The 15,272-nt window shown below is 46.6% G+C and overlaps 2 protein-coding genes across 4 annotated transcripts in view; one reads left to right on the plus strand and one right to left on the minus strand.

The window, feature by feature from the left end:
* The window catches only part of LOC119465892 (ADP-sugar pyrophosphatase), a 53,323-nt gene that overhangs the window by 33,972 nt on the left and 4,079 nt on the right, over positions 1-15,272 (plus strand). For 2 of the 3 annotated variants that reach the window (XM_037726366.2, XM_037726365.2), the window contains exon 9: positions 1,692-2,735. In XM_037726366.2, coding sequence (XP_037582294.1) covers positions 1,692-1,834 — 143 coding nt within the window. In that variant the 3' untranslated portion in view covers positions 1,835-2,735. Of the gene's footprint in view, positions 1-1,691; positions 2,736-15,272 lie in introns of those variants that run through there. The other variant, XR_007464000.1, reaches the window with a different exon arrangement.
* The window catches only part of LOC119431607 (complement decay-accelerating factor), a 35,911-nt gene continuing 33,172 nt past the window's right edge, over positions 12,534-15,272 (minus strand). The window contains exon 6 of the mRNA XM_049657374.1: positions 12,534-14,172. Within this exon, the coding sequence (XP_049513331.1) occupies positions 14,090-14,172 (83 nt within the window). The 3' untranslated portion in view covers positions 12,534-14,089. The remainder of the gene's footprint in view (positions 14,173-15,272) is intronic.

The following is a 15,272-nucleotide window of genomic DNA, read 5'->3' on the forward strand; positions in this document are numbered from 1 at the left end:
CTCGAAATAGATGGGTAGAGAAATACTTTGGGTTGGGAAAAATATTTTAATTCGAAATTGTTTTTATTCGTGAGTTTTTTTACAAACATTATAATGTTACGCTTTTGCCACAGTCGAGCCCCTGCGTAGTCTCTTGGGGCTAGCTCGTGATCATTGTTGGTGTTGCGCGCATTTTCCTTTCGTTTTCTTTTTTTTTTAACAGCTGAGCTGTTTAAGCCGGCCGTAAGTCCGTGACGCGTAAACAAAAATGTGGGCCGAACCTGGTGGTAGTGCTGAAGGGGTCCAAGCGCAATGACACCCCTGTGAACTAGCGAAGCTGAGCCTGCCTAAGTCTAGCTAAGCATTGTTGGGACTACTTAAGCTTAGCCAGTCATCGATAGCCAATCAATAGCTAATCTATAATCAATTAATAATCAATAAATTCCGGGAAATGCTGGGAATGCTGTGTGGTGCTTAGCATATAGTCCAAATATGTGGCCAATATCTTGCGATAGCCAATCGCTAATCGATCAATACTTGATAAATTCCAGAAAATGTTGGGGATGACTTGGTAGTGCTTAGCCTAGCCCAAATGTGTGGCCAATATCTTGCGATAGCCAATCAATACCTAATCGATCAATACTCAATAAATTCCGGAAAGTGCTGAGGATGACTTCGTAGTGCTTAGCCTAGACCAAAAGCCAGGACTACCTAGGTGCCCATCAGCTCCACTGTCTCTTTAGCATTGCGCCTCCATTGCAAGCTACGCAAATTTTTTTTCTTACTTACGTACACTTTCTTACAAATTAAGTAGCCAGTAGCACTAACGTCTCTTCTCATTTTCAATTCTTTAAAATTATGTTACGTGGAAGTGGGCGTATCTTGTCGCCAAACAGCAACCGTCATCTGTCTTGCTTGCATTTCCTTTCTCGAAAACCCTGCGCTCGCTACTTTCCTGCCGAGAATGTTACGTCACGCCGATGGCACCCGAGATGGATGCAGATTACAGCTGGTGTCCAAAACCAAACGTCAATGACGTGTTACCGGCTCTCGCAATCGCATGCAACCAGCAAAAGCATAGCCTTCAAGATTCGCATCTGTTTGTCCAGAGGGCGCCACCACTGGGGCGTGGATTTGGACACCACCTATTCGTTTGGGGACAAGATAAGCTCCAAAGAGTGGATATTTTTTTTTACACAGGTTTGATTTGATTTGGTTTAGTTTTCCTTCTAAGCACACGGGTACTAAGGCGCTTCGCCGTCTTCAGTCCGGTGGCTGCCAAACTTCCACGTCACTGACTGTCACGTAGCATGACCCCTGGCGGCAGAAGCGCTGTCCTGGCGCGTCTATTTAAGGAGCGGAGGGAGGACGTGTAGAGCTCGAGTGTGGAGACATGAACGACGTCACGTGACAACAGAGTAGAAAACGCAGGGGGACCTGCTTGAACGATCTCGCACACGACGCCATCAACTTATCCAAGCACCCGACACGGGCCCGTGTAGCGGGAAAGGAGCTTCTCAGAAAACCCCCACGTGACGGGACGGGGACGGGCATATGCGCAGGACAGGCTCTGGATCTATTGCAGTTACTATAGCACCGGGTAGTTTGCGAACCTTGTAAATACTTAGGTATTGAATGGACTCGCGTTTCCGGTCACAATAGTCCTCACGCACTTTTTTCTTTTCTTTTTGTCTTCGTCTCGCAACCTGCAGAATACAGCGAGGACGGCTACGTGATCGACTCTCGCGTCTACACCTTCGCCCTGGGCCTGTCCATGGGGCTCAAAATGGGCGCCGAGCAGAACGGCGACAAGGAGGACGACGTCCAGATAGTGACCAACATCATCGACCACTAGAGGCGACCTCCCCCCCACGTCTTCACCGGTGAACTCGCCGCACTGCAGTCAGAAACCCAAGTTTCCCTTGACGTGGACAGACATGGAACATTGCTACCGCAAGCCTCCGTGTCTCTAAAAGAGTTTTATTCTGACCACGCGATCAACTTCCGGGGGGGAAATATGTTAAGCAACCAGTAAACTTGTTACATGTGCAACACAGGCCACCCGGAATTAGCTATAAAAAGCATATTCTGATCGCGACAGGTCCGCTCGTGCTCACAATCGTAGATGCAGCCACTTCTCTCTAGCTTTTTCAAAGTGCAGAGATGACAGGTATAGATTTGAACTTCGAAGTCTTCCAGGCGGCGGGCGCAACCGTGGAGCGTTTGTGTATTACGTTGAGTTTTCGTGAAATGTGAGTGTCGTGCATTGCATGCCATGTATGTATTGATATTTCGAACCCACTGACATTTTTTTTTTCATTTTGCTGTTGTAATTATTTGATTGCCCCCTTATGCTGTGTCTTTATGGTACCTGAAACTCGCTCTTTTCTTTGAAACGCGCGCATGATTATTTTTTAATAGCCGTCAAAACTCTGGGAACACCGCGGGAATGATAATAAATAAAAAATTAGTTATCGAACCACTTGATAGATTGTTAGCGCCAAAGAGTAGTGAATGATATACGAACGCATTGAGACGATAAATATAATAAGCCACAATCTGTGGCAAAATATTCCGTACGGCTTGATTGATCCAATGGCTTGGTAATAATAGACTGGTCGCTAGCTATTTGAACACATATTTCGTAAATTTACGCGGTAATGACGCCTTCTCTCTTCCCAGGTGTGTCTCAGATCTGACACCAAAGCGCTGTATCTGTACGTCGGTGAATAAAGAGTGATGTTATCATTTATCGACCCCGAGCTCCCTCACGTATACCTTGCGCTGCACTCACCAGCCCTCAAAAAGGGCAGCAGCATCTTTTTTTTTTTATGCATGCGCGTGGCGCTTGCGTGAAGCGCGAGCACTGTCAACACCGCCTAGATATTACAAGGCTTGTTCACTCCGATCCATGAGGTCATCATGTTACCTGGTCCAAAATTTCCAATGCCAAGGCTGGCGTGACGAAAGCGGTGACGTCAAAATCACCACGGCTTACTCGGGATCATACCCATTAGAATCTATGGCAGTCGGGCCAGGTGGCATGACGTCATGGATCGTAGTGAACAGGCCTTGCGCTGTCTAGGTGGCGTCGGCAATGCGTACCCGAACAAGTGTTCTTTTCAGCACTATAAAAGTAAGGACCATACTGCAAACACTTTACTGTCCACTTTTTTTTTTCGAAAGCAAGCATTCAACAGCCCAAGTGTGCGAGGAACAATGCATGAACTCTATATACATATGCATTATTTACTGGCTCTGAATGAATTACCCGCTATCCCAACATCGGGCTCCCAACTTTATATGACGGGCACGTAATTCATGTCGGGAACGTTATGCACATCGTTATAGGGTTCGTGACCGGAAAGCCATCAGGCGCACGACATTAGAGGACGGAAATAGCCCACAAGAAATGGGAACGATCGCACCTGTGGTAGAAAAATAATTCACACTTGAGCGATATAACACGGATACATTGGGTTGAGATTGTACGTCAAGCGTGCGTATTGCCTTGAATGCATGCATACACGAGTCGCCACGCTGAGTCAGCAGTGCCGAAGCAGCGCCACTGACTAGCCGCGATCCCTCTCTCGATTTTACTCAATCAATTACGCACTCTGTACGTAATCGCACAGTATAATCACCACGATATCTACCACAACCTATGCAGTATATGCTAGGTCGATTCACATAGGTCGCAAAGCTTCGGGCGAAAAGCGGTTCAGAACTAATTGTCACCGACATCAGCAAGGGTGGTTATGGGAGCAGTGATTGAAGCGCGACTATGTTTGGAGGGAACAAACATTGGGAAAGACAAAAGCGTTTTATAAATAAAGAGAGACACAGTTAGATTCATTCAGCGAAAATACAATTCCTAATCAATTTTATATACGCATGGCGAGAAAAGAACAACTCTATTTTACTTGATCATTATCAATAAATACCCTTTTTTCAGCGCCCACCGTAAGAGCGCCCACCGATAGCGGCGGGCGTTGAAGCCGCTATCACTTGCAATGCAATGCAGCTCTTGAAGTGAGCAGAAAGGCGCACTCGTAAAGTTAACCTGTTATAATACGCCCCCCTCACATGTTGTGTTGTTTTGCATGTCGACGTTTGTCTGAAGTAGGTGACGCAGGTAGTCTCCTTGTTTCTTAACCTGTGTAGTCAAAAGCAGTAAGTTGCGACTGCCAGATAATTCTTTAATTTAGTTGTTTTCGTGCCACAGCGCTGGCCGACGGGCTTGGCGTCCGACGAAAGGACGAGCACTCTACGCCCAAAGCGTTCGTCGGCCTCCAAAGAAAGTGTGTTCTGTGCAGGGATGCGATTTCGACACCCGTACGGCTGACCTTTTCCTGCATCGCTTTCCGCGCTGAAAGCTCGCAATGCCCATCAAGTCGTATGGCGGGGCATATGAATATACAGCTGTAGTAGCAGGCCTCCGAAAACAAATTTCGCGCCTTTGAGAACAAAATGACGTCACTTCTGTTTTTAAAGTCACAGATATGACGTCACATTATTTTTTCTTCCGCCGGAAGTGTTCCCTCCTCACACAGATGGCGCTAAGCCACATGGACCGCCGATGAATCGCCATGTTTTGAACGTATGGGCTTCTATGGAAGCTTCGCTACCAGGTATATCTAAAGCAGTACGGTTAGATGTGAGCAGTTTGATGGCATTGCACCCTATTAAGAATCTCCAACATCTTGACTCTAGTTGCAAGGTAGCAATGGGAACACAGAGAGAAAGTACTTTATATTCTTATTTTACCTACAATTAACGCATGGCAGAATCACCTGACAGTCGATCTTGAACTTTGAGTACACCGCGCTTATTCTGCAAAGGATATCTGCAGGATATATCCTTACACGCAATGACAGAATACCAATGTGAATCTCCGTTGTAACTCGGTTAAACTACATCGAAAACACGACGAGCAGAGCAAGCTCGTCATACTTGCGCCCGATATTTAAGTTTTACAGCGTAAGCTGTTATGGGCTCATTCCAATAGCCGTTTCGGTTGGTGATGGTAACGCCGCCGGTGTCCGGTGTCCGTAACCGCTATCGCCCGAAAAAAAAATGTACCCAGTTCCCGCCGGGATCAAACCCGGGCCCGATGCGCAGGAGTCAGATATTCTACCACTGAGCCACGCAAGCTTTTTTTTTCCTTTATTACCGGCTTGGCAAAAGAATGTACATTGTACAAAAGTTACATGAGCATAAAAACACTACTCAGTGTCTGACCAGTGTGTTGTTATAAAAAGGATTCAGCGTGGTCAGTTTGTCGAAAACAGGTAACCAATTGGGAGGATCGCATTGTGCAAGGAAAAATTCGCGTACGTATAACACACTTTCAATAAAGTACTGTACGTTGAACAGGGGTCACAACAACATGCTCATGCTTCACATCCACACGCGTTCTCCACACGCTATGCATGCACCGAAGCATTAACAGACCGCAGGGCACTCCCCCTGATTCAGCTCACGGCAGAAAACGTATCCCAAATGTACTTATCGGCAGATCCTTTTTAATGCTGCGTTTTAGAACATCCCACAAAAACACTGCGTCATCACAGCCCAGAAAGATATGCTCGATCGTCTCTCCGGTTTTCTGCAGATCAAGCAGTTTACGGACCAAGGTACAAATATGTCTTCGCTTTGCAGCCACGGCTTCACTAGGAGAGTGTCTGTATGTATTTGGAAAAAAAAGATTTAACGGAGGCTCTCACCGGGCATTCTTTCAACTCTTTTAAGAACATCTCGTTCTGAACCCAAAACAAATACTCTATGATACAAAGGCACAGGCAAGAATGCGTCAGCAAGATCTCTGTACAATTTCATACGAGTAACTACGGCCAGATATTCACTTGAAAAAGACGCGACCACTTCGCACAAAAACGCACTTAAAGTCATTGACCCCGTATACATGGACGACACTACATAATCAGGCAAAGAATCGCGTAATCGCATTCGAATCATTTTTCTCAGAAAAGCATCCTTTTGGTCTCGCAAAAAAAAAAAAGAACCTGGTTACAATTTTGCTTGAGGAACAAATGTGACAACTACAGCCCTCCATTCACCACTCTATGAAACAAATTACTACGGCTTGTACGTTCCCATGTTGACGCCCAAATAAACGTCGTGAATACTCTATGCATCCTTTGAACGGACATTCTCGTTAGACATAACGCTTGCATCACGTAATAGATTTTAGCGAATAAAAACAAATTGCCACACAGTCGCTCTAGCAAACATTGAAAATTTATGCTCTCCCCATTTTCCAGCCTGAGCTTTCACTCGCACTACTTCGTTTGCCCGATATTCTTGCGGCATAATAGGTAGGACAATCTGTACCAATGTTCATACAGCTAGAAGTGTCCTTGAATGCTGCGACGCAGTGCATGGGCGTGTGGCCATGTTGCAATTGACCTACACAAGGCGTTTGACAAAGTTGTACACCAAGTTTTGTTCTCAATATTAGATCATGTCAACGTTGGAACCGTTATTACAGAAGGCGTTAAACTGATGTACAATGATTTTAGTGCGAAGCTGGTAATAAATAGGCAGTTAAGTGAGAGCATACCTGTGCAGTCACCTGTGAGACAAAGCTGCCCTTTATCTCCTCTGCTTTTCGCTCTCTACCTCGAGTCTTTTTGTTTGCGACTGCTTACAAGACCAAACATCCGGGGATACACATTTAACAGCGAAGCTGTTTAAGCCAGCCGTAAATTGTGGTTCGTATCAAGAAACTATCATCATCAGCAATGAAGAAAAAAAAGGAAATAAACCCGCCGTGGTTGCTCAGTGGCTATGGTGTTGGGCTGCTGAGCACGAGGTCGCGGGATCGAATCCCGGCCACGGCGGCCACATTTCGATGGGGGCGAAATGCGAAAACACCCGTGTGCTTAGATTTAGGTGCACGTTTAAGAACCCCAGGTGGTCGAAATTTCCGGAGTCCCCCACTACGGCGTGCCTCATAATTAGATCGTGGTTTTGGCACGTAAAACCCCATAATTTTTTAAAAGGAAATAAACTTTCTTGCCGAGGCGGGATTCTAACCCGCGTACCCACGGTCCCAAGGAGAGCGTCGTAACCACTAGGCTATACAGCCACGCTTGCAGAACATGCATTTATGCGAACCATACGATTGCGTTCCAACGTCATCGTCTTCGTCCACAGCTGGCGCGTTCGCACGCGCTCGAGCCAATGCTCTGCGAGGTGAAGAAGAGGTTTTGCGCGCTATGTTCGGGAGAGAGATAAAGAAAATGAGAGCGAGAGAGAGACGCATTCACGGAGCGAGTCTGCTGGAACGCGTTGTCGGCATTTCAACGCGGTGGAACGCGGTGTCGGTGTTCCAAGCTGCGCTATGCAACGCGCAGTGACGGCCGTAAGTCCGAGACGCGCGAACAGACATTATCATCATCATGAGTAATAAGATGAAAAGTACGTGCGCACTTCCGGAAAATGCTGGGCTACGATCGCCCAGCTTCGCTGTTTCAAGCCATGCGCGGTCGAGTGCAAGGTTAAGCGTTTTTTTTTTTTTTTGCGTGTGTGTGTGTGTGCGTGTGTGTGTGTGTGAAACTGAAGTTCGAGTTTTAGCGTATGCTGATGATGTAGCGGTGTTTTGTACGGACCATGAAAGTGTTAAAGAAGTTTTAAAAGAGGCTGAAAAATTTTTTAATGCAAGTGGAAGTGCTATTAGCTGGACTAAGCGTTTTGGTATTTGGCGCAGGAGATGGCAATATATATACACGCCGGAAATGTTTTGTAAAATGCAATGTGCGTTAACACCACGAACCTACCTAGGTGTTCCACTTGAACACTATCGCGAGACCAAATAACTGAGCAACGCAAGCGCTTGCTTTCAGGCCGTGGAAAAATGCCCTATAAACGCGCCCTAGCGCGCGAGGAGACACGACGATGGTGATAATTTAATTGCATCCCCTGAGAAACGGTGCTGCTACAAATGGTTATCTAGCCTGCTTGATTTAATCAAGTATGCTGTACATGTTTGCATCTAGCATTTCTGTATACATATCTTTAATCATCATCATTCGCATCGTATGGTGCCATTTGACACGCCATGTGACATGCGTGCCGCGTAGCTTGGATACGTACAAAATTTGCTTTGCAGTTCGGTAATATTCCACCACGTGTTCCGACATGTAGCAGTTGTATATAGCAGTTGCATGCTGCATGTAGCTGGACCTGGTTAACTCAAGCAGGCTAGGTGTCTATTTGTCACCACCCGGTTTTGAAGATGCTAATAAATCATCATCACCATCATCTTTATCAACAATAACAACAATGTGCCGTGCCACTAGTCAAAAGGGATGCGAGATGTGCGCCACGTATTCTGGGTACCTCTTCGGTACACGTTATGGCGTCTCCTCACAAGGTACGAAGCGCTGCTGAAGAAGCGAATCGTAGAGCTACGTGCGCGGCTACAACCAGGCATCATCGGGCTCAGCAGACTGCTGTGCAGAGAGCAGTACAAGCTGCAGCTCGCCGTCGACGCCGGGCGGACAGTTCAGATCATTCTCGTACGTGAAAACGAGGCGAAGAGACTTCGCCGCGAAGACCCTTTGTACGTGGTGCCGAAATTGGAGCTACTCTTGAACCGCCCCTCCAGTTTGCGCTGTGGTGCATGCGCGTGCCGCGCAGACCTGTGACTTTTTACTTGTGCATAATTTGAAAAGTCGCTGGACCCAAACTGTGGCGCCTGCGATAAGGACAAGCCATCCGCAGTGCAACACCTGTTATGGACGTCTTCTGGCGTATTCGCACGCGAAGCATTAGCCTTGCTGGGCTACGGAGCTTAGTCGTTGAAATAAACGACTGTATCCTACCGGAAGGCCATCTACGACGGCTTGCTCATAAGGCCCATGTGAGTCAAATTATCATTGGCCAATGTTTCGATGCTTGGCACTACACTGGACGCCATGGCAATGCCCATGCTTTGGGTGTGGTGGCAAGCCAATATTTTGCAGAGCTATGGGTGGCCAAACTTGGAAAATCATTGGCGAAGCATACTTCTATGAAGGTTCTCTCACGGGATGCCTCCCAATGCCCACTATCATTGTCAGCATGCAGGTCGCGCACAATTCGCGCACAATGGCCTGGCGAGGGATGATTTAGCTGTTGTCATATGTATTTTTACGATGTTTGGATATACCACAAAAGTCAAATGCGCACGCACGCACACACACGCACGCACACACACACACGCGCGCGCGCGCTCACACTGCATTCATGCATTCATCTGTTTCAATTCGATGAATTAACGAGAGGTGCTGTCCTGCACTACCACATGTAGCCAAAGAAATGCGGATGAGTGCGATAATCAAATGCGCATAGAGGACAGCCAGGACAAAAGAAAAAGTCAACTGATCAGTTTCCAGAAACCAAAATTGCAGCAGATCCAACGAGTTGGAATCTATAAACAGCGAAGCCTTATGCGAACGCATTAAGAGCCGAAAAACGAGCTCCAAGTCGGGCTAGTTGGTTTACATGCATGGTATATTTTAACTGCGCTAACCCACACGAATAAGGACGAGGCATACAAGACGTGCGCAGAGTTGCAACTCGTTTAATGGGTGAAAATGATATATATATATATATATATATATATATATATATATATATATATATATATATATATATAGAGAGAGAGAGAGAGAGAGAGAGAGAAATGAATACATCTGATTGGCGATCCAACCATGGATATGTTGACGTCACACAGTTGCATCTAAATACCCCATCTCGCAATCAGCTAGTGACACCGAAGGCTCGCTTACACACCCACGTGTAGTTTTTATCTTAAAAGCCTCCCTAGTACTAGGGTCCTTATGACGGTACAAAATTCTAGTTTATTTAAGAAGCGGGAGGCAAGTCTCCTTGTTTGGTTTTTTACAGCATTACAATGCTTAGCCACGTGGGAATAACCAATATGAAGTGCTATTTTTGTATGTTCTTTCAGCCGAACATTAATACACCTAGCCGTCTGACCGATGTTTATACACCCACAAGAAAAAGTAAATTCATACACTACTGCGCAGGCGCAGGGGACAATGGTTGACCCTTGCTTATGCTCAATCTTGCAGACAAAAGGGCTGTGGTTAGATGCCCTGTCAATGACATTCATTACTCTACCGCATAAACGCGACATTTTCCGAGGGGCTGAGAATACTACGCTGATCCCATACCGCTGCGCTACATTCTTCAAATTGTGTACAACTTTGCGCTGGTACAGTATCACCGCATACGCTCTTTTTTCCTTGTTATTAGTGCGGGGTGTGTGCACACCACTACTTTTACCTTCCTTACTAGTTTATCACAGGTTGCTCCAATTAGTTTTTTTGTGTGTGTGTGTGTGTGTGTGTGCGTGTGTGTGTGCGTGTGCGTGTGTGTGTGTGTGTTTCAGATTACATATTTCTTGTGAGTGTGTATACATCGGTCAGACGGCTAGGTGTATTAATGTTCGGCTGAAAGAACATAAAAATAGCACTTCAGATGGTTATTCCCACGTGACTAAGTATTGTAATTAATGACTGTAAAAAACTAAACAAGAAAACTTGCCTCCCACTTCTAAAAAAAAAACTAGAATTTTGTACCGTCATAGGGACCGTAGTACTAGGGAGGGATTTAAGATAAAAACTACACGTGGGTGTGTAAGCGAACCTTCGGTGTCACTAGCTGATTGCGAGATGGGGTTTTTAGATGCAACCGTGTGACGTCAACATATCCATGGTTGGATCGCCAATCAGATGTATTCATTTTTCTCTCTATATATGTGTCATTTTCACCCATTAAACACTCAGTTGCGAGTCTGCGCACGTCTTGTCTGCCTCGTCCTTGTTCGTGTGGGTTAGCGCAGTTAAAATATACCATGCAGCCGAAAGACGAGTACACGCACGCACGCGCACGCACACAAGCCCGGGTGCACACAAATTGTACCGATCGTTCTTTTAAGAGGAGTTGCTGACTAGAGAGTACGACGGACGCCTTGAACGCATCATGGTTTCAAAGGAAGCATGCGCATACGAGTGCAATCTATCCGCAAGAAGCTTTTTTCTTCGTCGTTAGTGTGCAGCCGCAGATGCGCGAAGGCGAGCTAACTTTCTGGGTCTTCCGTTAACACAAATATACCCGCCCTTCCTACAAGCCTATTTGGAAGTACAGTGTAGTAAAAAAAATTACTTACCTTTGGCCCCTTCGGCGTCGAAGACAGCGCCGAATTCAGGCTCCATAGAGAGGGGAAAACACACACGCACAGCCAGAAGCCTATTTATATGCTCCCACCCGCGGCTACAAAAATTGACGCCACAACTTCGGGCCTGCCGAATCGACTGCATGACCCAACAAACCGGCACGAACTGGACGCGAGAGCGGCTGGCCCGTGCTGACCGTCCAGTGCGCATGCACACGGAAACCAAGAAAGAACAAAACACCTTTCTGCGTTCATTCTCAGCGATGTAAACACGCACATAGTACGACATCGCCCGCATTGAAGATCATGTAGCCTTATTTCAATGCCTATATTCTTACTCGCAGTTTAGGAAAATCTTTAACTAGAAATATATTCTTTAGTGCTGTTCTGAGTACTTTAGCTAGACGCAATTCGTTCAAGCCCTTCAACTGCGCATTTCATCGACAGCTGGCCAGAGGCCGCAGAACGGGTGTCTTCTAAGCACTTTGGTAGCGGCGCTTCGGCGGTGACAATATACGGTGTGTCTGCCACATTGCTTGAATTCTAACCGCACTAACGCGGACAGCTAGTCATCGTGAGAATGGATCTGCCAGAATTTCTGGCGTGTACACTGGTTGGCGGCCAACACCAAAGAAAAGCAATGTGAATCTAGAAGCTCTGCCATCAGGCTATCGGTCACTGCTGCTGGGTTTTGTTATGCCTGGATGGATGAAAGCACTTGGTCTTCAGAAGCGCGTTATGAAACGGAGAAGTGACACACTAACAGTGGACAAAACGGAACGCGAATTAGGTCTAACTGAAACGCTTTTTTTTTAACTTTCATTACTTCGTGAGACGAGGGCGCGATTTCGGCTGGTACGCCTCAGCTTGGGTGCCCACATTCTTTTGCAGCCGCGGATTCGTAGCAGCTCTAAAGTGCATAACTCTGGAGTTTCTGCCCGTAAGAACCGTTTTACTTCGTATACCTCATTTCGAGTTTCATCTATCCACGGTTAGGCACGATATACGACTTATCGCTGACTTATGCTACAACTAAATACAAACCTTATCTCAAAGGCACACTATACTTAAGTTTACACTGATAAAGTACTCTTTCAAAACACTATTTTCGTTAATTTCTCGATGATACGTTGTCAGAAAGTAAGGTGAAAGCCAAAGTTCAGTTCTTTCAATTTCACGCCGAAACTCCAGCGCTAGTACGTCAGTGTGACGTCACGAATTACTTTTTTTCCTTTTTTTTGTATTTGGGGTGCATTGGGCACCGTAAATGATCGCGCAACTTGCCATGACATCACTGTGAGCCGGTAAAATAACTTCAAGGCAGCGTGGCCACCCCACTTCCCTTTTTACGCCTTTTCAGGCTTACCAGTAAGCCATGTTTCTTCTTGGCGTCTTTTGAAATTGTATAAAGGTAATTTACTACTAAGGTGCAAATCAATTATAAAAAATAGCGTCCCTTTAAGCGATCAGAAGTACCGGAAGTCGACACAGTATAGGCACGGTGCACACGGCACTTGTGTTCCTCGCAGTCTAGACTATCCACCTTCGTTTATCGATGCGAAAGCGTCAAATGGCCCATTGAGCGAAAAAAGCCGCCGGCGTCTGCAGCAGCGAAAAGTCACGTGGATTCCCATTGGCTGCGACGCCACGTCACGAAGGCGCCTCGACCAAAGCACAGCGGCGAAAGGGCACGCCTGCTGCCGCAGTAGCGCGCCAGGTGTTGCGCGAAGGGCGAGGGCACCGCCGCGTCGGTGGCAGTCGGCGTTGGCACCGCAGGCTGCTGCTGCTTGCTGGCTCGGACAGCACGTACCGCTGTGGTACATTACTCGCCGCGTAAAACTCGAAGGAGCGCTTAGCGGCGTTCAATAGGACTTTAATGCTTTCGCATTCTCAGCTCGTCAGAAGTGCTTATAGGTGTCCTCAGATGCTTTTTGTTTTCTTTTCTTGTGTGTGTGTGTGGCGCAATTACGCCAGATAAGCGACTCACAGATCAGCAAGGAACACGCAATACAAAACAAGCCCACTTGTATTTTACGTCAAACGGCAGCTTACGGGAACAACTCATGAAAATATAGTGTCTCTTGAACAGCCAAAGCAAGGTGCTCAAAGTAAAGCGTTTCCGTGAGCACGTTCATTGCAGGCACGAGTGATGGCGTCTTGATGGTAAATATGCTGAGAAATAATGGAACCTCTTTTCAGTTCTGACAATAATACGCAGTCATTAAAGGCAATAATAGGAACTTTACAACAGCGCTCCCGCTCGCACTCTGTATGCACCACAATACCTATAAAGTTTTTGAGATTATAAAAAATAGAGTCCTTCATTAAAATCAATCAACGTGCACTAAAGGCAAGACCGGTTGTGCAAGAGCTTTCGCAACATAAGCAGTTAAACCAACTGGCGCGGAAATCGTACACCCAAGAGATACAGTAAAGATTTGCATGCATTAAAATGTTTGCAGTCTTGTACTTCTCGATCAAAACAAGTGATCACGAAACTTGAAAACAAGAAAAAAAATTAAAAAAACAGCCCTCGCATTTCAATGAATCAATAGTGGAAGACTGAAAAATAAACAGACTGGCCCGTAGTAGTATATTCCCGAAAACACCGTGCTTCTCTCGCGGTAATTCAATAGTTCACGAAAATATTTAAAAATACGAATCGTGATATATCTCTAATAAGCGGTGCGTGGCAATTAAAAACGTTCATTAGGTAACTGGAGTTACGCAGGAGCGTGGACCGGAACCAAACTTCTCAGTTGCCTCCAGTTTATGGACTCCGTAAGGGCCCGCATATCACGCAGCAGCCGTGGTTTTGCCTCTGTCAGCCGCAACTGTTCTGTCGGCGGCGTGTACGCAGCGGCGCGCTTGTAACTCCGAGTCACACTGGTACAGCTTCGGTCGTCATGGCAACACCCCCGACTTGGTCTCTAGCCCTTGGACGGGCATCAGCGCCATCGCGTCTTCGTCGCCGCCCAATTTCGACACTGCGTCAGTGAGGGGAGAGAGAACGGGCAAGCCAGCCATTGCGGCGGGGAGCAACGATCGCCGCCATTAACGCTCCACCAGTTCGCTACAAGGGAAGTTCGTTATAGTTGCACACGCGTCTAGAAACAGCTTGTGACGTAGACAGCGAATCACAGGATCAACGTTCGATCGTCAATTTTGGCCTGCAGTTGAGCTCGTGTACAATGATCTGCTTCGATAAGCAAACCCTGTGTTCGCCTACACTGTAAAATAATGTGTCCCTTAAAAGTGAATAACGGTGTAAATCGGTCCATAACTTACACCATTACACCCGGTTTGGGCGTAAGGATAGAGTTATACACCGATTTACACTCTTATTCACTTTTAAGGGTGTAAATTATTGTACACCGTAAAAACAGTTGCACCCTATGGGGCGTATTTTTGCCACAGAACAATAATCGTCATCTGACTTGCGTGGCTTTCCTTTTTTTAACGCTGTGCGCCCGGCACTTCTAGGTCACGAACGACAAGAGCGTTATCAGCGTGACACAGCGTTCTCGACAGGAAAGTAGCAAGTGCAGAGCTTTCAAGATAGGAAACGCAAGCAAGACAGATGACGATTATTGTTGTGTGGCAAAAGTGCACCCGAAAGGGTGCAACTGTTTTTAGAGTGTACAGTGATTGAAACGCGATGCACGGTCTGCATGGCGACCGACCCCTTTTGCGGCACCGATGGGCGCTGGGGACACCAAGCTGATGCATTTTGGTATACGATGAAATCGAGGGCCTTTGTGACGCATTGTGAATGCATTTGGCATCCCAGCGATAAACAGGTGGCGCAAAAAGCACCGCCGCCCTGTGGGGCCGATCATCGCGCTTCAATCGCTGAGCACTGTAGCGCTTTAAAACAGCTACGCTCAAGCAACAGAGGGGGCGGACCCTTTAGTCCCTATAGTTGGATGTAAGCAGGGCCAGCTTACAGCGCACTGTCTCGTGACGCAAAGGCATCGCTATGAGAAATTCATTATAGTTGTACTTTCCTTCTGAAAAGCGTATAGGAGAGGATCAAGACGGTTTAATGCTCTAGTTTGTTATACAGTTGAGCCACTGAATCTGTTTC

Source organism: Dermacentor silvarum, chromosome 10 (assembly GCF_013339745.2).
Source record: "Dermacentor silvarum isolate Dsil-2018 chromosome 10, BIME_Dsil_1.4, whole genome shotgun sequence".
NCBI lineage: Eukaryota > Metazoa > Arthropoda > Arachnida > Ixodida > Ixodidae > Dermacentor > Dermacentor silvarum.